The sequence below is a fragment of the Hemiscyllium ocellatum genome, chromosome 14, assembly GCF_020745735.1.
Source record: "Hemiscyllium ocellatum isolate sHemOce1 chromosome 14, sHemOce1.pat.X.cur, whole genome shotgun sequence".
In the NCBI taxonomy this organism is placed as follows: domain Eukaryota; kingdom Metazoa; phylum Chordata; class Chondrichthyes; order Orectolobiformes; family Hemiscylliidae; genus Hemiscyllium; species Hemiscyllium ocellatum.
Genome location: NC_083414.1, coordinates 67,048,507 through 67,070,389, shown reverse-complemented (window position 1 = coordinate 67,070,389; position 21,883 = coordinate 67,048,507). Strand labels below are relative to the sequence as shown.

The 21,883-nt window shown below is 39.7% G+C and overlaps 1 protein-coding gene across 1 annotated transcript in view; it reads right to left on the bottom strand.

Annotated features, from left to right (window-relative positions):
- The window catches only part of dnah1 (dynein, axonemal, heavy chain 1), a 437,548-nt gene that overhangs the window by 261,807 nt on the left and 153,858 nt on the right, over positions 1-21,883 (bottom strand). The window contains exons 27-30 of the mRNA XM_060835044.1: positions 11,235-11,348; positions 9,593-9,781; positions 7,766-7,871; positions 1,997-2,110 (exon numbers count right to left, since the gene is read on the bottom strand). Coding sequence (XP_060691027.1) covers positions 1,997-2,110; positions 7,766-7,871; positions 9,593-9,781; positions 11,235-11,348 — 523 coding nt within the window. The remainder of the gene's footprint in view (positions 1-1,996; positions 2,111-7,765; positions 7,872-9,592; positions 9,782-11,234; positions 11,349-21,883) is intronic.

Sequence of the window (21,883 nt, the reverse complement as noted above, 5' to 3'; positions counted from 1 at the left end):
TTTATATATTCCAATTTTAGATGTGTAGCAGTAAATAAAAATATATAAAAACAATAACTATGTTCTTTTTCTGTTCAAGTTACACTATTGTTCAAACAGGTTGGCGTATAAGTGGGAAGGATGGCAGATAGGTAGCATGATAAATACAAATATTGGCAGAATGGCAAGGGATTATGGTGGCATATGGGTTGGTGGCAGGAGGGTAGGATTGAAGACTGGTAGAATGCCAGGTCGGTATGCTTGCAGATGTGTATCAGATAGGTAGTTTGGCAATGGCAGCACAGTAGAATAGCAGATAGGATGGGTAAATTGGGAGTAGTCACATTGTTTGGAGATGGTCAGGGCATAATCAGATCAAGGGTTGGCCAGGTGACGGAGGCTAGTCAGGTCAGAAAATGTAATCAGGTCAGGAGAAATTATGGGAATGTTCATGCACTAAAGGATATAGGGAGGCAATGGCCTAAAGATATTATCACTCGACTGTTAATCCAGAGACCCAGGTAATAGACAGGGGACCCAAGCTGGAATCACACCACGGCTGATGGTGTAATTTGAACTCAGTAAAATCTGGAAGTAAGGGTCTAACGATGACCATGAATCCATCGTCAATTGTTGGAAAAACCCATCTGGTTCAATAATATCCTTTTGGGAAGGAATCTCCCATTCTGACCAAGTCTGGTCTACATGTGACTCCAGATCTACTGTTTTAACTGCCCTCTGGGCAATTAGGGATGAGTAATAAATGCTGGGTTTGGCCAGCAACACCCTCATCCTATGAATGAAATTTTAAAAAGTTGGAAGAGATCAAGGGATTAGCCGAATTGGTGTGAGATATTGGCAGGGAAATGGGGGAGGTGAGATCAATGTGATTGATTGCTTGGGTGCCATTTGTAAAGTTATGTAGGAGTTGGACTCTGCCTAAAATTTAGTCAGAATGGACAATTATCCAGGTAAATAGTTTGAACTGTTCAAAGCAACCAAATTTTAATCAAAGTCAAAAATATTTTACATAGAACATAGAACATAGAAGGATACAGCGCAGTACAGGCCCTTCGGCCCTCGATGTTGCGCCGACCGAATCCTACCTAACCTATACTAGCCCAATAACTTCCAAATGCCTATCCAATGCAACAAAAAGCAATGGTCCCAAAACAGATCCTTGTGGTACACCGCTAGTAACTGCGCTCCAAGATGAACATAATCCATCAACTACTACCCTCTGTCTCCTTCCAGCCAGCCAATTCCTAATCCAAAACCTCTAATGTATCCTCAATGCCATACCTCCGAAGTTTTAGCATTAGCCTACCATGGGGAACCTTATCGAACGCCTTACTAAAATCCATATACACAACATCTACTGCTTTATCCTCATCCACTTCCTTAGTCACCTTCTCAAAGAACTCAATAAGGTTTGTGAGGCACGACCTGCCCTTCACAAAACCATGCTGGCTATCCCTGATCACGTTATTCCTACCCAGATGTTCATAAATCTTATCCCTTACCATTCTCTCTAAGACTTTGCCCACCACTGAAGTCAGACTCACTGGCCTATAGTTACTAGGGCTATCCCTACTCCCTTTCTTGAACAATGGGACCACATTCGCTATCCTCCAGTCCTCTGGTACTATTCCCGTAGACAATGACGACATAAAAATCCAGGCCATTTTCAGATGGTCTCAGAATACAAGAGAATTACCCTTTAGAGGTTCAGCACATCAGGACTTTCACAGGGTCCTGATTCACACCCTGGTTTGTATATCAGGTCTCCTACAATCTGGAGACTGCAAGATCTGGGCCACATAGAATTTGCATCACAGAAACATGTAATGTAATCCAACATCTCTTTTAACTTGCATGTTCCTCATGAGCTTCCACTCACCTCACTCCAACTCAACCTACCAGCCTATATATAAATTCTGTTATTTGTCTTTCATGTATTACAGGTGGCATGCAAAATGTCTAATCTAGAAGATGTCGCTAATAAAACTTTGCCTACCTTAAGATTATCAGGTAACTCTGTGCGACCAGCATAGCCAGGGTTCATGGTAATGAAGACAGCACAGGATGGTATCAGTGTGATCTCAATGCCTTCAAACATGAATCGATCAACCTGCAAAAACATTCACAACATTGAGTCCCTTTGCTGGATTGTAAAGGTGTGAACAATCATATGCAGCACTTAAACTTTTTACATTGTTAAAGCTCTCATATCTAGGTATATTTGGAATCATTGTACAGAAAACACAAATTCATAATTTTTAAAAATTCATTCACAGGTTGCAAGCATGCTTGCTAGGCCAGCAGTGATTGTCCATCCTTAACAGAGGTTGAGAAGGTGGTGGCGAGCTACACCTGAAACTTTGCAACCCATGAGGGTAGATGCATCCACAGGGCTGACTAATAGGGAGTCCCCGGATTTTGACATAACAGCAAAACAGCAAGTCAGGATGGTGTGGGGATTTGAAGGAAACCTGCAAGTAGATATGCTCCAGTGCTTCTGCTGCTCTTGTCCTAGCTGTAGAAGTTGAAGGCTTGGGAGATACTGTTGAAGGAATCTTGTTAAGTTGCTGCAGAGTATCCTGTAAATGGTACACACTGCAACAATTGTGCATCAATAGTGGAGGTAATGAATGAAGTACCAATAAATCACTGTCCTGGATATTGTTAAGTTTCTTAATTATTGTTGAAGCTGCACTCAACCGGGCAAATGGAGACTAATCCATCACATTCCTGAGTTATGCTTCGTAGATGGTGAACAAATTTTAGGGTCTTGAGGTTAGTTAATTGCTGCAGGGTTCCAAGGCAACTGATCTGTTCTTGTAGCCACAGTATTTATATGACTGATCCAGTTAAATTTTGGATCAACGGTAATCTCCAGGAGATGCAGAATTCGGTGGTATTAATTTTATTATGAATCTCATGGAGAGTTGGTTAGATTCTCTCTAATTGAGATGGTCATTGCCTAGATCTTGTGTAGGACCAATACTACTTGCCATATATTAACTCAAGGTTAATATATGGCAAGCCCAGGTCTTACTGCACAGACAGATTCAACATCTGAGGAGTTGTGAGTGATGTTGAATTTTGTGAATCATCAACAAACATCCCCACTCCTGATCTTAAGATGAATAGAACTGGCTGAAGATGGATGGGTCTAAGGCACTATCCTGAGGAGCTGCTGCAGTGATGTGCTGGGACTGAGATGATTGACCATAATTACCTTCTTTGTATGACTCAAACTATCAAAGAGTTTTCCAACTGATTCCCATTAACTTTAGACTTGCTAACTTCTCGATGCTAAACTAGATTAAATGTTGCCTTGATGTCACTTGCACCTCATCTCTGGAGTTCATCTCATTTAACTATGTTTTGATCAAGTCACTAGAAGGGTCAAGTGCTGAGCGGTGGAACCTAGTCTGGGCATCAGTCAGCAGGACATTACTGACTAATGCTTGTTCGTTTTAACAACCCTGTCCATCACTTCCATAACAATTCCAGCTGAATCTGACCTGTGATTAATAAAGTTATTTTCTTTTATACTCTTCATATATTTAGTGATCAAAATATTTGTTTCACCATTTTATTACCACCCCTTCGAAAATTAAGGATTCGTTCACCTACATTTTTGCTAAAATTGGCTCATTTGTAGTTATGCATATAGTGGTAGTGATAAACTCAAACTCATTTATGGCACACAAAATGGCCTTTTGGCCCATCAAGTCTTTGTCAACTCTCTGTGGAGCAACCAGTCAATCCTCCTAGCCCACTCAATCCCCACATTAAGTTTCTATTCAATTTCCTTCAGATCTCACTGATTGTTTCTGGTTCTGTCACAGTATTGGGCAGCAAATTCCAGTTCATAACTACTCACTGCATACAGAAGTTCTTCCTCATATCCCCCTATATCTCTTGCCAAGAATTTAAATCCGTGCCCCCATTGCTGTTACCATCAGCATTTCCTTATTTACCTCGATCTAAGCCTCTCATAATCTTGTGCAACTCTATCAAATCTCTCATCAATCTCCTTTTCTCTATAGAGAACAATATCTGGTTAAAAAGATAAAAGGGCAGTGCAAATGAACAGAATATAGTTCTTTGAACTTCTACTACAAACCCATTCTGCCTTAAAAGATCTGGAAGATCCCAATAGTGGGGGCAATTTGCAGAAAATGGGGCGCCAGAGGATTAGTGGAAGCCAAAGTAAATTAGGACTCAGCAATGGCTCCTCACTGCTGGCTTCTGTTAAAATACAAATTAAATTCAAGGAGAATATTTTAAATCCATTAATGATGAATTAGATAAATCTAAAAAGTAGATATTACTCTCAGCCAGACGAATCACAGACCTTCAGTCAGACGCTATTTGAAGGTAAGGATAATTAGATATGTGCTTGTACGCATTCAAGCCTGTGAGCTATTTATATTGGCTGTCATTTAATATTTCTATGTCAGGGATTACTGAGTTGCAAATCCAATTTAGGCAAAGTGCAGGGTCCAACATTGATATTGGTGTGCCAAAAATGCCATACTTTTCCTGTTGATTGTTATTCAACACAGTTGCTTCTAATTGTACTAGATTAGTCAATTTATTGCATTGTGTATAATCTATACATTTTATGAAAATGTGTAAACTAGATTTATAATTCTTAGTTTTTAATTAGTCAGTTTTTAGCCTATTTTCATTTACATGATATGAAATTTGTCATTCTCCTCTCAATTTTTGTGTTTTAAAACTTTTTTTGTTTTTATTCCTGTTTATATTTATCTATACTTAATATATTTTAAATAATTAAACATAATCAGACACCGGCAGTAAAATTAGTATCTTCATTGTGATGCTGTTTCTTTAAGTACAAGTTTTCTGCTTATGGTTTCATTAAAGTCGTCAATAGCATCAAACCTTCTCACTTTAGAAAACATTACATAAAGCTGCCCATGTGTAAAAACAGGCCTAGGAATATAAATGCAATTATTTTGTGAGCAGTCTGATCTTGTGACATATTAAAAGTCAGACTGTGAAAATCTAATTAAGAGCTCTTTTCTACAGATTTGCAAAAATATGTCTACATCTGAAGAGCTCAATGAACATTTTATTTCCTTTAAATCTACCTGTTATAATTTCAGCAACTAATATTGAATAAAGCAACTTCCTAACAACCAATCTTGTTCCATGATAAAGACCTTGAATAAGATTCAGGTTTTGCAGCATCTTTATGACTGTTCCTTCCTTGAATTACTTTTGTGTGGGTGTATGCCCATTGGGGTTAAATTGTGTAGAAAGTGTTCGGAGCATAGATCTTTATCATCTCCTTCAACTGTAGAGAGTCATTGCTGATGCATTTATTTAATTCATGTAGCAGATTTTTAAAAAATCAAGTTTAGTTATTCTTTAGCATACAAATGACTTTCAGATAATATCAAGTAACTGCTTCACCATTTTGCCACATTTCAACTAATCCTGTAATGTCATCACCATCTCATTCTTTCTATGTTAACACCATCCCTTCCCTCCCTTCAGTATGCCCTTCATGTCTGTAGTCCATTACGTACCACATATAAACAAAACCTACTAACACACCTGCTCCTTAATTTGACTAATGTGACAATCCAGACAAACAAAAAATAACTTATATTATAAACAGATACAAAACACTTGTACACTTGTATAAGTCCAGCCTTGAACCAATCCCTAGCATTGTGGGGTAGCAGTCCTAACCACACAGCCACCTGCCTGCCCTGGTGAGCAGAGTTTACACAGCAGATTGTTAGATATGAATTTGCTTGGAATCACGACAAGGAGGTGGAAGTTCTCAACAAAAACATTTTGTTTTTAGCTTTGTATTTACAGAGCATTATCCAGGCATGAAAGACCCTCAACAAAGAACTGCACAATTGTAATAGTATTAACATAGAATGGAAGAAGTATGTGCTTTATTAATTAGTCTTTTCGCTTGTAAAGGTATACAAGTGTTTTGTGACTGTTTATATTAAGTTATTTTCTGTTTGTCTGGACTGTATCATGAGTCAATTTAAGGAGTAGGTGTGTTAGTGGGTTTAGTTGACGGACAATACACTACAGACATATACGGCATATTGGAGGGAGGGAAGGGTTGGTGTTGGCATAGAAAGAAGGGGATGGTGATGACATAACAGGAATAGTTGAAGTGTGGCAAAACGGTGAAACAATTATTTGATATTATCTGAAAGCCATTTATATGTTACAGAATAACTAAACTTGATTTTTTAAAATTAAAATTTTTTGAATTAAATAAATACATCAGTGACAATTAGCTACAGTTGAAGAAGATGATAAGGATCTATGCTCTGTTTGCGTAGAGTTTGCACATTCTCCCCATGTCTGTATGGTTTCCTCTGGATGCTCAAGTTTTCTCCCACAGTCCAAAGATGTGCAGGTTAGATGGATTGACCATGCTAAATTGTCTAGGGATGTGCAGGCTGAGTGGGTTAAATGTGGGAAATACATATTTAAAGGGATAGGGTTGGGGTGGGTGTGGATAGGGTGCTCTCTGGAGGGTTGGTGTGTACTTGATGGGCTGAATGGCCTGTTTCCACACTGTAGAGATTCTATGATGATATTGACAGCTGTGACAAAATTCACTTCAGAAGCTGAGACGATGTATAACATTCTAAATCGACAAAATTCCAAAGTTAAATACAACACAACATCTGAAAAAAAATCAATTCACTCCATCTCCCAATATTAACGCATCTGGATCCCGAGCAGCACCTTTATCAAAAAATAGTCTTCATAGAGCCATACTTAATACCATATTTTGTTGTAACCCATGCAGTAGCTTTTGAGATATATTGTTTCTGCCAAACAGGGGTGAAAACATTATCTCTGCTCTCCTTCAGTGGTGGAGGGAATAATTACCACATAGAAATACATAGGTCTATCCAAATTAGAAATAATGGAATAAATGTTGATGAAATAATTGCAATGGAGCTTCACAATGACTTGATATATTTGAAGTACACTATAGGAACCTTACAGGACAGACATGGCTTCATACCAGAAGCTTTACTCGATACCTAAAAAAATGAAGTTTTAATTGATGGGCTAAATAAATTAAAATCTATTTTTAACTCCAAGGATATAAACATTTCCATTTTTTCCATTTTGAAAACAGGCAATTTGTCTCATTCCCATTCCTGCAGTTATTTTTGCAAACTGTACCCTATATTTCCGAATCCTTTCAGCTTTTCAAATATTAATGTCTTCATTCTTATATTTGTTTAAATATAATGTATTTGTAATAGCTTGGCAACAAACTTGTGAAAGAATATTTTGAAACATTTCAATTTTTCAGGTTTTTCTTCGAATTTGAGTTTGAAGTCAGCATGAATATAATTTTATTTTGTATGAGTATGGCCAGCAGTTATTGCTCATCCTTAACTTCCCTTGACAAGGTAGTGTTAAGCCACATTCATGAACCACTACAAGTCCTAAAGTGCAGGCACAGTGCTACTAGGGTGTGAGTTCCAGGATTTTGACCTAGCAACAGTGAAGAAATGGTGATACAGTTCCAAGTCATGATGCTGTGTGGTTTTGCTATGTTTCCATGCATAATGATTACTATTGGGTGGGCTGGATAATTTTATTAAGTACTGAACTATGTTGACATGCTGTTGTTCAATATCTCGTATCCCCTATCTCTGCCATAATGCTCTTGGCATTTCCAAATACCATCAAAGAAGACTAGTAATTTTTAAGAAATAGCAAAAATCAAGGAATAAGTCCTCACCCTTTGTTGCTGGGCTTTCTGAATTGTTGTAATCTGTTGTGCCACCACAGACAAAACTTCAATATCAATCCGATTAAACTCATCAAAACAAGCCCAGGCACCTGAACTGAAAATGCACAACAAGAAGTTATTAGCTAGAACATACTTATTTTTAACAAATATAGTCTACAGATAGTGAGCAGCTAAATTAGAGCTGAATTGATAAGCGTAGGTTAAACTGATTGAGAACAAGATACATTTAGTGAGGAATGTAAGAATTCTTCCAATATCGTTCTCAGGCATGGAAAAGTGAACAAAACACTAGAGTCTAGTTAGCTACAGGTGCATCATTTTCCCTTAAGCAGCATATTTTCTTTTAAAATTATCAATGTTCTAAATGACTGCTATTTACTGTCTACTTATTGTCTACTATCAGACCTATTCATGCAGTTTCCAGATTTATTTTAAGCAATTTGTCTACATAGCCTTGGAGTATACATTGTCCATATTTAAGGTCCCAGTGTCAGTCTTAAATAATCTTTCTCAGACTTAACGTAAAAGGTTATTATATTTTGATCACTGTAGCTTCTTTACCACAAATTTTTAATTAACCCTGTTTTATTCCACACAACAGGTCAAAAATAGCTTGTTCCCCAGTTGATTCTTTGACTTGTTAATCTAAATAAAACAAAAAGCACCAAGCTCTCAGGTTCACAAAACTAAACATAGTTCAAATGCATCTGCACTTACATTTTATTTGAGGCTAAAATGACCTTTCAAATTGAATGCCAAGTCCTCATCAGATAGATCCTAGCATATGATTAGTTTTAATGTAATAGACTACCCTTATCTATTTCCATTCCATCCCCTGACTTCTGGTCTGTCTCAGCTCATCAGCTGCTGATACCCTCATTAATGCCATAGTAATTCTAGATTTGACTGTTCCAATACATGTATGATTAGCCTCTCATATTCTACTCTCCATATGCTGATACAAAACTCTTCCTGTGTCTTGATTCATGCTTCTCAATATCTTTACTCTCACTAAACCTAAATCCTTCATTAACCTTGTGTTCACAAACCTAGATTGACTCCTGGTCATGTGGCATTTTAATTTTAAAATTTTCATTCTTGTTTCCCAATTATTTCATAAAATTGCTCCTCTCTTGTAAATATCTGCAGGCCACTAATGCCATGATGTTTCTTTAGTTCTAGCCTCTTGTGATCTCTACTTTAATCATTCATGGCTGTGCTTTCAGTTGCCTAGATTTGTCACGAAATCCCTTCCACACCTCCACCTTTCTACCTTACTTTCCTCCTTTAATATACTCTTTAAAACCTATCTATTTAACCACATTTTTGATAACTTGACCTAATATTTTCATATATCATTTGGTGACCTATTTTGTTTTACAACATTCAAGAGACATCTTTCTTTCTAATTTGAGTTTATCAACTATTTTGTGTTACAGCTCTTTCCACACACTACTTGTTCCTCCTTTATACCTAGACAGTTGACAGAGTCAATTAAATTAATACAACGGGTTGATTAAAATTATCTCAATGAATTAAACAATTAATCGCAAACACCAACTTCATGCTTGCTATATAAACAAAGCAAGGACGTTTTATTACATTAGAAGTACAATGCAAACTAGAAACTATCAGCAATTGGTCAAGAATCAAATCCAGATCTACTCCTTCATCTTTGCTTATGACTTCTATTTATTGTACAAGCATATTTTATGTTCCAAGGGAACTAAACCATATATTTATCTACATTAATATCAGTGGCACAGAGTCTGAAAACAGCAGTATTGTACATCCATGATTCTTTTCATTTTATACCTGGCCAAACCTTTAAGAAATTTGCCCATTGCTAAGAAGTCCAGCTGATCAGAGCAATTGAAAACAACGGTCTGTATTGCAAGAGCTTTACCCAAGTCTTTGGTAGTTTCAGTTTTGCCTGTGCCGGCAGGTCCAGCTGGAGCGCCACCAAATTTAAGATGCAAAGCACCAGTTAATGTGAGGTAGCATCTAGAAACAGGAAGAAATATTTTAAATTCCATTAGGATAATAGAAATAAAGTAATTAAGTAATAGAATAAAACCAAAGGAACCTCTAAACACTAACTTGTAAAGTCTAAAGATGATAAATGAAAGTGAATGAAAACCATGTTCCGTTTCACATCTAAGTCTGAGAGTATTTCAACACGATCTTCACTGAAATTACTCTTTAAGAAAACTCGTTTACCTTTTACTTCAATGAACTAATATTTATATTCACTGCACTTTAAATTCAACTGAAGAAGAAATTCAATTCACCACTATTTTTCACTTATCATTTATTTCCAAGAGAAATAAAACTGGTTCCAGCTTATTCTTCTATCAAGAGGTACAGGGAGGAAGTGGGAGTATGACATTGAGTTACAGAATCAGCCATGACCATATTGAATGGACCAGTCAACTGGTCTTCTCCCCATTTTTATTTTTCTATGAATTTTCTGGCACACCCAAAGACAAAGGCAATGTTTAGCCATCAAGAATGTCACCCAAAACAGGATTTCTTATATATGCAAACTGAGTTTCTATGTCAGCTGTAGGACCTAGATAATGTCATTCAGTTGGCAATGGACAAAGCACATATCACAAATACTCTCAAAAGGGATCAGTGAAAGGTTGCGTAAAGCAGAATTACTCAGGCTGACACAAAAATCCAACAGCACAATCAGCCCGCTCAAGTAGCTTGATTAATCTGATCCCTTTTTTTTGAAGAGGGGTATCATATTTATAACCCTTTAGTTTTATGGCATCACTCTAAATCTAAGGAGAATTCAAAGACTATGGTCAGATTCTCTGTTATTTTCACCTGCACTACCTTTGTGTACCTATTATGCATCCTATTCAAAACTAGGTGACTTTCCTACTTTAAAAGTGTCTAGAGTTTTAGGTGATTCCTCTTTATTTTTATTCAATAGAGTTCTCCACTACTTCCTTTCTTTCCAAGACATGGCAACATATTCTTGTGTGAAAGTGAATGCAAAATCCTTACTGGGTTCATCAGTTATTCGCAAAAATAAATACTAACTTAACACCATTATGAGCACAAAATACATTTAATTCACAACATTCAAGCAGTTTATGTCCTTATCTGAAATTCTACTAGCAACCTGATAGCAGTATACTACAGCAGTGAGGGAAGCATCTCACTCATTCTCTTTGTCATGATATGTTTATAAACACATTTTAACTCTAAAGGTTAGAAATGTAATTATTGAACTTCACATGTAAAGGACAGTACACATTTTTACCATTACCCTGTCTGCAAATTTGCTCTTCAGGGTTTACCCACAGAATTTGTAGCTTTATTGTTTCTAGAAATTAACATCATTGACTGAATAATTTAATTTTCTAATGCTGAAATATTTCAGCGTCAATAAAAATTATGAATAAAGTGTGACAATGTGAAAGTAATGAAAATTCCACTTTACCTGTCAGTGAGTGGGGTGATGACCAGACGACCAGTGTTTCCCAAGTATTCATACCCATAGAGAAATTCAGCATTCACTGCACACACACGGAGATCATTCCGTGACCAATAATATCTGAAAGGCAATTTTGAATGGTTCAACACCAATGCTACAAAAGCATACATGGTATACATTGTTTATTTATTCAACTCAGTCTTATTAGCCGGCTGGGATTCAGAAAATCAACAAGGTGGACTTTCAGAACTGTGCAAGGACTTTATACTTTGTGCTTTCCCACACAGAAATCCACTCCATCCGCAATGTAGAAGGTACTATACCAAATTATCAAATAATTTATCATTTCTGTTCCTCTCACGATTCAGGAGCCTGAATCTAGTTCAGAGGAATAGTCATGTATGACTTGAAACATGAACTCTGTTTTTCCTTCTATAGATGGTGTCTCCATAGATTCCAAAACTTTTTATAAGTTTGTAAGTTATGTACATAAATCCACACAGCATGGTAAATTAGGTTGATGAGCTGCAGATAAAAATTGCCACATGGTATTATGATAAAGTGGCACTAACCAGTAATTAGCTCAAACAAGAAGATTAGGGGCTTAGTACTCCTGGTTACAATGTATTTTTATTTTTTATTCATTCATGGGACATGGGCAACATTTATTGACCATTCCTAATTGCCCTTGAGAAGATGGTGATGAGCTGTTTTCTTAAACCCCTGCAGTCCACCTGCTCTAGGAGGACGTACAAAGCCCTTAGGGAGGGAATTCCAGGATTTTGACTTCATGACAATGAAGGAATGGCAATATAATTCCAAGTCAGGATGGTGAGTCACTTGGAGGGGAATTTGCAGGTGGTGGTGTTCGCATGTATCTGTTGCCCTTGTCCTTCTAGATGGAGGTGGAAGTGGGTTTGGAAGGAGTTTGGTGAATTTCTGAAGAGCATCTTGTAGATACTGATGCTACTGAGCATTAGTGGTGGAGGTGGTGCTAATCAAGTCAGCTGCTTTGTCCAGGATGTTGTTAAGTTTGGAATCATAGAATCCCTACATTGTGGAAGCAGGTCCTTCTGCCCAACAAGTCCACACAGACCCTCCAAAGGGTATCCCACCCAAACCTATTCCCCATCCTTATTACTCTACATTCACTCCTACTAAAGCACCTAACCTACACATCCCTGAACACTATGGGCAATTTAGCATGGCTAATTCATCTAGTCTGTACATCTTTAGATTGTGGGAGGAAATTGGAGCACCCAGAGGAAACCACGCAGATACAGGGAGAATGTGCAAACTCCATATAGACATTTGCCTGAGGCTGGAATCAAACCTGGGTCACTCTTGCTGTAAGGCAGCAGTCCTAACCACTGAGTTACCTTGCCACCCCAGTGGGTTCAATTGAACTGTCAAAAGTGTTCAGGGATGTTTGGGTTAGGTGCATTAGTCAGAGGTAAATACAGAATAATAGGGGAGGGGAATAGGTCTGGGTGGGTTATTCTTCAGTGGATTGGTGAGGACTTGTTCGGCCAAAGGGCCTGTTTCCACACTGTAGGATTTCTATGATTCAATGATAAACTTCTTGAGTGTTGGGGGAGCTGCACCCATCCATGCATTTAGGGCCTATTCCATCACATCATGGTGGACAGGCTTTGGGAATCAGGAGGTGAGTTACCCGGCGCAGTATTCCTGGACTCTGACTTACTCTTGCAGCCTCTGTGTTTATGTAGCAAGTCCAGTTGAGTTCATGTTCAATAATAATCCCTCCCAAGATGTCAACAGTGGGGAATCAGTGATGGTAACATCAATGAATGTCAAGGGATGCTGGTAAGATTGTCTCTTACTGGAGGTGGACATTTCCCTGATATTTGTGTGTGGTTACTTATCAGCTCAAGCCTGTATATTGTCCAGGTTTTGTTGCACTTGAACACAGACTATTTCAGTATCTGAGGAGTTGCGAATGGTGGTGAATATTATGCAATCATAGGCAATATACTCATTTCTGACCTTATGTCAGAGAAAAGGTATTGATGAAGCAGCTGAAGATGTTTGGGTCTGGGACACTATCCTGAAGAACACTTTCTGGAATGTCCCGGAGCTGAGAAGGTGAGTTACTCATTACAGAATTCATTGCTTCTGACATGCTCTTATAGCCACAATATTGATGTAGCTTTTCAGTTCAGTTTCTGGTCAGCGGTAGATCCTAGGATGTTGGTAGGGATTCTGCAATGGTAATACCATTGAATCTCCTGGGGAAATGATTACTTGCCAGCTATTAGCCTGAGCCTGAATGTTGAACTGAATGTTGCTGCTTTGGCATTTGAGGAAACAGTAATCATAATGAAAATTGTGTAATCATCAGTAAACATTCACTTCTAACATTATGAAGGAGCTGATGATCATTATGAAGCAGCTGATGATGGATGTGCCTGGGACACTGCTCGGAAGAATGCCTGTAGTGATGTTCTGAGCCTGAGATGATTGGTCTCCAACAATTACAACTATCTTCCTATGTGTTAGGTATGACTCCAACCAACTGAGAGATTGCCTCCAAAACCCATTGATTTCACTTTTGCTACGATTCCTTGATGCCACACTCGAGTCGAATGCAGCCTTCATGTCAAGGACTGTCACTCTCATTTCACCTCTGGAATTCAGCTCTTTTGTCCATGTTTAAACCAAGAATGTAATGAGGTCACGAGCTAAATGGCCATGGTGGAACCCAACTGGGCTTGATAGCATTGTTGATGACACTTTCCATCAGTTTACTGATGTTTAAGAGTTGACTAATGGAATGGTAATTTGCCAGGTTGGATTTCTCCTTTTTTTTGTTTATAGCATATACATTTTCCATGTATTTTCCACGTTGTGGGTAAATGCTAGTATTGTAGCTAAAATGGAAGAGATTGGCTAGGGGAGCAGCAAATTCTGGAACATAAGTCTTCAGTACTTTTGCTGGGATGTTTGCAAATGTTTGTACTATCTGGTGCCTCCAACTATTTTTTGACATCACATGGAGTGAACTAAAGTTGCTAAAGACTAGTATCTGTTTTGCTGGGGTCTACTGGTGGAGAACAGGATGGATTATCCACCTGGCACTTCTGGCTGAAGATTGCTGTGAATGTTTCAGCCTTATCTTTTACACTGATGTGTTGAGCTCTTCTGCCATTGCGCATGATGACATTTGTGGAGCCTCCTTCTCCAGTCAGTTGTATAATTGTCCACCACAATTCATGACCAGAAGCAGAAGGACTGAAGAATTTGAGTCTGATCCATTGTTCATGGGATTACTGAGCTCTGTTTGACACTTGCTACTGATGCTGTTTGTTATGTAAGTAGTCCTGTTTGGTAGTCTCAAGAGGTTGAGACCTCATTTTTAGCTGTGTTTGGTGCTGCTTCTGGCATTACTTTCTGCACTCCCCAGGATCGTGTTTTGGGGATCCTTCAGGGGGAGGGAGAGCAGCCCCAAGTCATGGTCCACATTGGCACCAATGACATAGATCAGAAGAGAGATGGAGACTTAAGGCAGAAATTCAGGGAGCTAGGATGGAAACTTAGAGCTAGGACAAACAGAGTTGTTTTCTCTGGTTTGCTGCCCATGCCATGTGCTAGTGAGATGAGGAATAGGGAGAGAAAGGAGTTGAACACGTGGCTACAGGGATGGTGCAGGAGGGAGGGTTTTCGGTTTTTGGATAATTGGAGCTCTTTCTCGGGTAGGTGGGACCTCTACAAGCAGGATGGTCTTCATCTAAACCAGAGGGGTACCAATATGTGGGAAATTCACTAATGCTATTAGGGTGGATTTAAACTAATACAGCAGAGGATGGGAACCAAAATTGTAGGACAGGTACAGAAGAGGATGAGAGTAGGGAGTTCCCAAATCAGGTATCTGACATTGACAAGCGAGAACCTGGATTGAAGCGTGTGTACTTCAATGCGTGGAGCATCCGAAATAAAGTGGGTGAACTGACAGTGTGGGTTGGTACCTGGGACTTCGATGTTGTGGCCATTACAGAGACATGGATAGAGCAGGGACAGGAATGGCTATTGCAGGTTCCGGGATTCAGATGTTTCAGTAAGAACAGAGAAGATGGTAAAAGAGGGGAAGGTGTAGCATTGTTGATCAGGGACAATGTTACAGTTGTAGAAAGGATGTTTGGGGACTCGTGAACTGAGGTAGTATGGGCTGAGGTTAGAAACAGGAAAGGAGAAGTCACCATGCTGGGAGTTTTCTATAGGCCTCCGAATAGTCCCAGAGATGTAGAGGAAAGGATAGCAAAGATGATTCTCGATAGGAGTGAGAGAGGCAGGGTAGTTGTCATGGGGGACTTCAACTATCCAAATATTGACTGGGATCACGACAGTACGAGTATTATAGATGGGTCAGTTTTTGTCCAGTGTATGCAGGAGGGCTTCCTAACACAGTATGGAGACAGGCCTACAAGGGGCGAAGCCACTTTAGATTTATTACTGAGCCTGGCCAGGTGGAAGTAGATTTGGAAGTAGGTGAGCACTTTGGAGACAGCGATCACAATTCTGTCAGGTTTACTTTAGTGATGGAAAGAGATAGGTGTACTCCACCGAGCAAGAGTTACAGCTGTGGGAAGGGAAATTACAATGCAATTAAGAAAGGTTTAGGAAGCGTAGAGTGGGGAAGGAAACTGCAGGGGATGAGCACATTGAATAAGCTCCACATATTTAAGGAAAAGCTCCTGTGTGTCCTAGATAAGCATGTACCTGTCAGGCAGGGAGGAAGATACAGAACGCATGAGCCGTGGTTTACTAAGGAAGTGGAATCCCTGGTCAAGAAGAAGAAGAAGAAGAAGAAGAAGGCTTATGTTAGGACAAAATGTGAAAACTCAGTTAGGGCGCTTGAGGGTTACAAGGAAGTGAGGTAAGACCTAAAAAGAGAGCTCAGAAGAGCCAGGAGGAGACATGAGAAGTTGTTGGCGGATAGGATCAGGGTTAACCCTAAGGCTTTCCATAGGTATGTCAGGACTAAAAGAATGACGAGAGTTAAATTAGGGCCAAACAAGGATAATAGTGGGAAGTTGTGCATGGAGTCAGAGGAGATAGGGGAAGCACTAAATAAATATTTTTCGACAGTGTTCACTATAGAAAATGAAAATGTTGGCGAGGAAGATACAGTGATACTTGCATCTAGACTAGAAGAGATTGAGGTTCACAAGGAAGAGGTATTAGAAATACTGTAGAGTGTGAAAATAGACAAGTCCCCTGGGCTGGATGGGATCTACCTAGGATCCTCTGGGAAGCAAGGGAAGAGATTGCCGAGCCTTTGGCATTGATCTTCAAATCATCATTGTCTACAGGAATAGTGCCTGAGGACTGGAGGATAGCAAATGTGGTTCCCTTGTTCAAAAAGGGTAGTAGAGACAACCCTGGTAATTACAGATCAGTGAGTCTCACTTCAGTTGTTGGTAAAGTGTTGGAAAAGGCTATAAGAGATAGGATTTATAACCATCTAGAAAAGAATAATCTGTTCAGGGACAGTCAGCACGGTTTTGTGAAGGGTAGGTCGTGCTTAACGAATCTTATTGACTTTTTTGACAAAATGACCAAACAGGTAGATGAGAGTAAACAGGTTGATGTGGTGTATATGGATTTCAGCAAGGCGTTCGATAAGGTTCTCCACAGTAGGCTATTATACAAAATGCGGAGGAATGGGATTGTGGGAGACAGAGCAGTTGGGATCAGTAATTGGCTTGCTGAAAGAAAACAGAGGGTTGTAGTTGATGGCATATGTTTATCTTGGTATCCAGTTACTAGCGGCGTTTAGCAAGGGTCGGTGTTGGGTCCACTGCTCTTCGTCATTTTTATAAATGACCTGGATGAGGGCTTAGAAGGGTGGGTTAGTAAATTTGTGGACGTCACGAAGGTTAGTGGAGTTGTGGATAGTGATGAAGGATGTATTAGGTTGCAGAGAGACATAGATAGGATGTAGAGCTGGGCTGAGAGGTGGCAAATGGAATTTAATGTGGACAAGTGTGAGGTGATACACTTTGGACAGAGTAATCGGAATTCAAAATACTGGGCTAATGTTAAGATTCTTGGGAGTGCAGATGAGCAGAGAGATCTGTGTCCATGTACACAGATCCTTGAAAGTTGTCACCCAGATTAACAGGGTTGTTAAGAAAGCATACAGTATTTTGGCCTTTATTAACAGAGAGATTGCGTTCCGGAATCAGGAGGTTATGCTTCAGCTGTACAAAGCTCTGGTACGGCCACACTTGGAGTATTGTGTACAGTTCTGGTCACCGCATTATAAGGAGGATGTGGAAACTTTGGAAAGGGTGCAAAGGAGATTCACTTGGATGTTGCCTGGTATGGAAGGAATGTCTTACGAGGAAAAGCTGAGGGCCTTGAGGCTGTTCTCGTTAGAGAGAAGAAGGTTGAGAGGTGACTTAATAGAGACATACGAGATAATCAGAGGGTTAGATAGGGTGGACAGGGAGAGTCATTTTCCAAGTATGGGAACGGCAAGCACGAAGGGACACAACTTTAAAGTGAGGGGAGATAGGTATAAGACAGATGTCAGAGGTAGTTACTTTACTCAGAGTAGTAAAGGTATGGAATGCTTTGCCTGCAACGGTAGTAGATTCACCAAGTTTAAGTGCATTTAAGACGTCATTGGACAGGCATATGGACGTACATGGAATAGTGTGGGTGGGATGGGCTTCAGATAAGTATGACAGGGTGGCGCAACATCGAGGGCCGAAGGGCCTGTACTGCGCTGTAATGTTCTATGATCCCCTGGTTTGATGGTAATTGCACAATGACCGATATGCTGGACCATGATGTTGCAGATTGTGCTGCAGTATGATTTGGCTGCTGTTGATGACCTATAGTGCTTCATGGATGCCCAGTCTTGAATTGCTAGATCTATTTGAAATCTGTCCCATTTAGCATGGTGATAGTGCCACACAACAACAATGAAGGATATTCTTTGTGTGAAGGCAGGTCTTCATCTCCCCAAGAATTACGCAGCAGTCACTCTTACCGATGCTGCCACAGCCAGATGCATCTGCAGCCAGCAGGTTAGTAAGGATGAGGTTATCCCTCTTGTTGGTTTCCTTAACCTCTACCAAAATTCTTTTGGTTTTTAGTTAAAGGTAAAACTGACCTACATGAGAAAAAATATTTCATATGGGAATGACATGCCATATAGTAAAGCAATTGTTCACAGACTGTGCTGGGAACCTGGATAATTGGTATGTATGCATAGAATGTTCAGCGCATTGGCATTATGTTAATCATGTGATGTTTGATCTTGTACCTTGATTTGCTATTTACCATTACAGAAAACTGCTGTCTATTGCTACTAAATTTACAAAGATTATCTACTAATTTTCTTTTCTGAAAGGATTTAAACATTGCATTATGGCAGTTTAATGTTCCAGAATATAAGTGCTACAGGAAGGATAGAAAGGGAGACAAGGGATGGGGGGTGTGTGGCATTTTTGATAGGGGATAGCATTACAGCTGTGCTGAGGGAGGATATTCTCTGAAATACATTCAGGGAAGTTATTTCAGTGGAACTGAGAAATAAGAAAGGGACGATAACCTGATTATGATTGTATTATAGACCACCTTATAGTCAGAGAGAAATTGAGAAACAAACTTGTAAGGAGATCTCAGCTGTCTGTAAGAAAAATAGGGTGGTTAAGGTAGGGGATTTTAACTTTCCAAACATAGACTGGGACTGCAATAGTGTTAAGGGTTTAGATGGAGAGGAATTTGTTAAGTGTGGACAAGAAAGTTTTCTAATTCAGTATGTGGATGTACCTCCTCGAGAAGGTGCAAAATTTGACTTGAGGGAAATAAGGCAGGGCAGGTGACTGAGGTGTCATTGGGGCCAGTGACCATAATTCTATTAGATTTAAAATAATGATGGAAAAGGATAGACCAGATCTAAAAGTTGAAGTTCTAAATTGAAGAAAGGCCAATTTTGACAGTATAAGGCAAGAACTTTCAAAAGCTGATTGGGGGCAGATGTTCACAGATAAAGGGACAGCTGGAAAATGGGAAGCCTTCAGAAATGAGATAACGAGAATCCAGAGAAAGTATATTCCTGTCGGGGTGAAAGGAAAGGCTGGTCGGTATCGGGAATGCTGGATGACGAAAGAAATTGAGGGGTTGGTTAAGAAAAAGAAGGAAACATATGTAAGGTATAGACAGGATGGATCGAGTGAATCCTTAGAAGTGTATAAAGAAAGTAAGAGTTTACTTAAGAGAGAAATCAGGAGAGCAAAACGGGGATATGAGATAGCTTTGGCAAATAGAATTAAGGAGAATCCAAAGAGTTTTTACAAATACACTCAGGACAATAGGGTAACTAGGGAGAGAGTAGGGCCCCTCAAAGAACAGCAAGGTGGCCTTTGTGTGGAGCCGCAGAAAATGGGGGAGATAATAAATGAGCATTTTGCATCAGTATTTAGTGTGGAAAAAGATATGGAAGATATAGACTATAGGGAAATAGATGGAGACATCTTGCAAAATGTCCATATTACAGAGGAGGAAGTGCTGAATGTCTTGAAACGCATAAAAGTGGATAAATCACCAGGAGCTGATCAAATGTACTGGAGAACTCTGTGGGAAGCTAGTGAAGTGATTGCTGGGCCACTTGTGGAGATATTTGTACCCTTGATAGTCACAGGTGAGGTGTCAGAAGACTGGAGATTGGCTTAAGAAAGGTGGTAAGGACAAGCCAGGGAATTATAGACCAGTGAACCTGACGTCAGTGGTGGGCAAATTGTTGGAGGGAATCCTGAGGGACAGGATGTACATATATTTGGAAAGGCAAGGACAGATTAGGGATAGTCAACATGGTTTTTTTGTGTGTGAGAAATCATGTCTCACAAACGTGATTAAGGTTTTTGAGGAAGTAACAAAGAGGATTGATGAGGGCAGAGCAGTAGATGTAATCTATACGGACTTCAGTAAGGCGTTCGACAAGATTCCCCATGGGAGACTGATTAGCAAGGTTAGATCTCATGGAATACAGGGAGAACTAGCCATTTGGATACAGAACTGACTCAAAGGCAGAAGACAGAGGGTGGTGATGGACAGTTATTTTTCAGACTGGATGCCTGTGACCAGTGGAGTGCCATAAGGATGGGTGCTGGGTCCTCTACTTTTTGTCATTTACAGAAATGATTTGGATGTGAGCATAAGAGACACAGTTAGTAAGTTTGCAGATGACACCAAAATTGGAGGTATAGTGGACAGCGAAGAATGTTACCTCAGATTACAACAGGATCTGGACCAGATGGGCCAATGGGCTGAGAAGTGGCAGATGGAATTTAACTCAGATAAATGCGAGGTGCTGCATTTTAGGAAAGCAAATCTTAGCAGGACTTATATACTTAATAGTAAGGTCCTAAGGAGTGTTGCTGAACAAAGAGACCTTGGAGTGCAGGTTCATAGCTCCGCGAAAATGGAGTCGCAGGTAGATGGGATAGTGAAGAAGGGGTTTGGTATGCTTTCCTTTATTGGTCAGAGTATTAAGTACAGGAATTGGGAGGTCATGTTGCGGCTGTACAAGATATTGGTTAGGCCACTGTTGGAATATTGCATGCAATTTTGGTCTCCTTCCTATTGGAAAGATGTTGTGAAATTTGAAAAGATTCAGAAAAGATTCACAGGGATGTTGACAAGGTTGGAGGATTTGAGCTATAGGGAGAGACTGAACAGGCTGGGGCTCTTTTCCCCGGAGCATCGGAGGCTGAGGGGTGACCTTATAGCGGTTTACAAATTTTTAAGGGGCATGGATAGGGTAAATAGGCAAAGTCTTTTCCTTGGGGTCGGGGAGTCCAGAACTAGAGGGCATAAGTTTGGGTTGAGAGGGGAAAGATATAAAAGACACCTACGGGGCAACTTTTTTCACGCAGAGGGCGGTATGTGTATGGAATGAGCTGTCAGTGGATGTCGTAGAGGCTGGTACAATTGCAACATTTAAGAAGCAATTGGATGGGTATATGAATAGGAAAAGTTTGGAGAGATATGGGCCGGTGTCAGGTGGGACTAGATTGGGTTGGGATAGCTGGTCGACATGGACGGGTTCGACGGAAGGGTCTGTTTCTATGCTGTACATGATGCTGGGTAATCCAAGATGGAGGACGGGAAAAATTTCTGGCTGTAATTGTTGCTCCTTTTTTGATGTATTTTAGGTGCTGGAGGTGATTTCCTCGAATTCCAGGAGCAGCAATTACCGTTTTATACGCTGATGCATTGTTTTCGGAAAAAAGAAGCCAAAATAACAGCAGTTTTAAAAGGGAGAAGAAAAGACAAAGTAAGCACATGGTGACGACAGTACAGGAGAGAGGGAGAGAGAGAGAGAGAGAGAAAACCTGCACAGCTACTGCCTTTGCTGTTTTGAATTCATGCATCGCTTGACATTGGAGTGCATCTGGGAAAATTGACAGTCAAATTCACAACTGATCTTGGAGGAACTGTTAGGTGAAGTTCACAGCACAGAATCAGATAAGTTAATCATAGTTTTAAGTGCATCCAATAGAAAGGCTGCAGTAGTGAGTAGAGTGGGTTCTTTCTTGATTATATGTTTTTGGAGCTATGTCTCTTGATTTACCTAAAATATAAGTATAACAATTAATTTAACCTGAATAAAAGCAAATTGC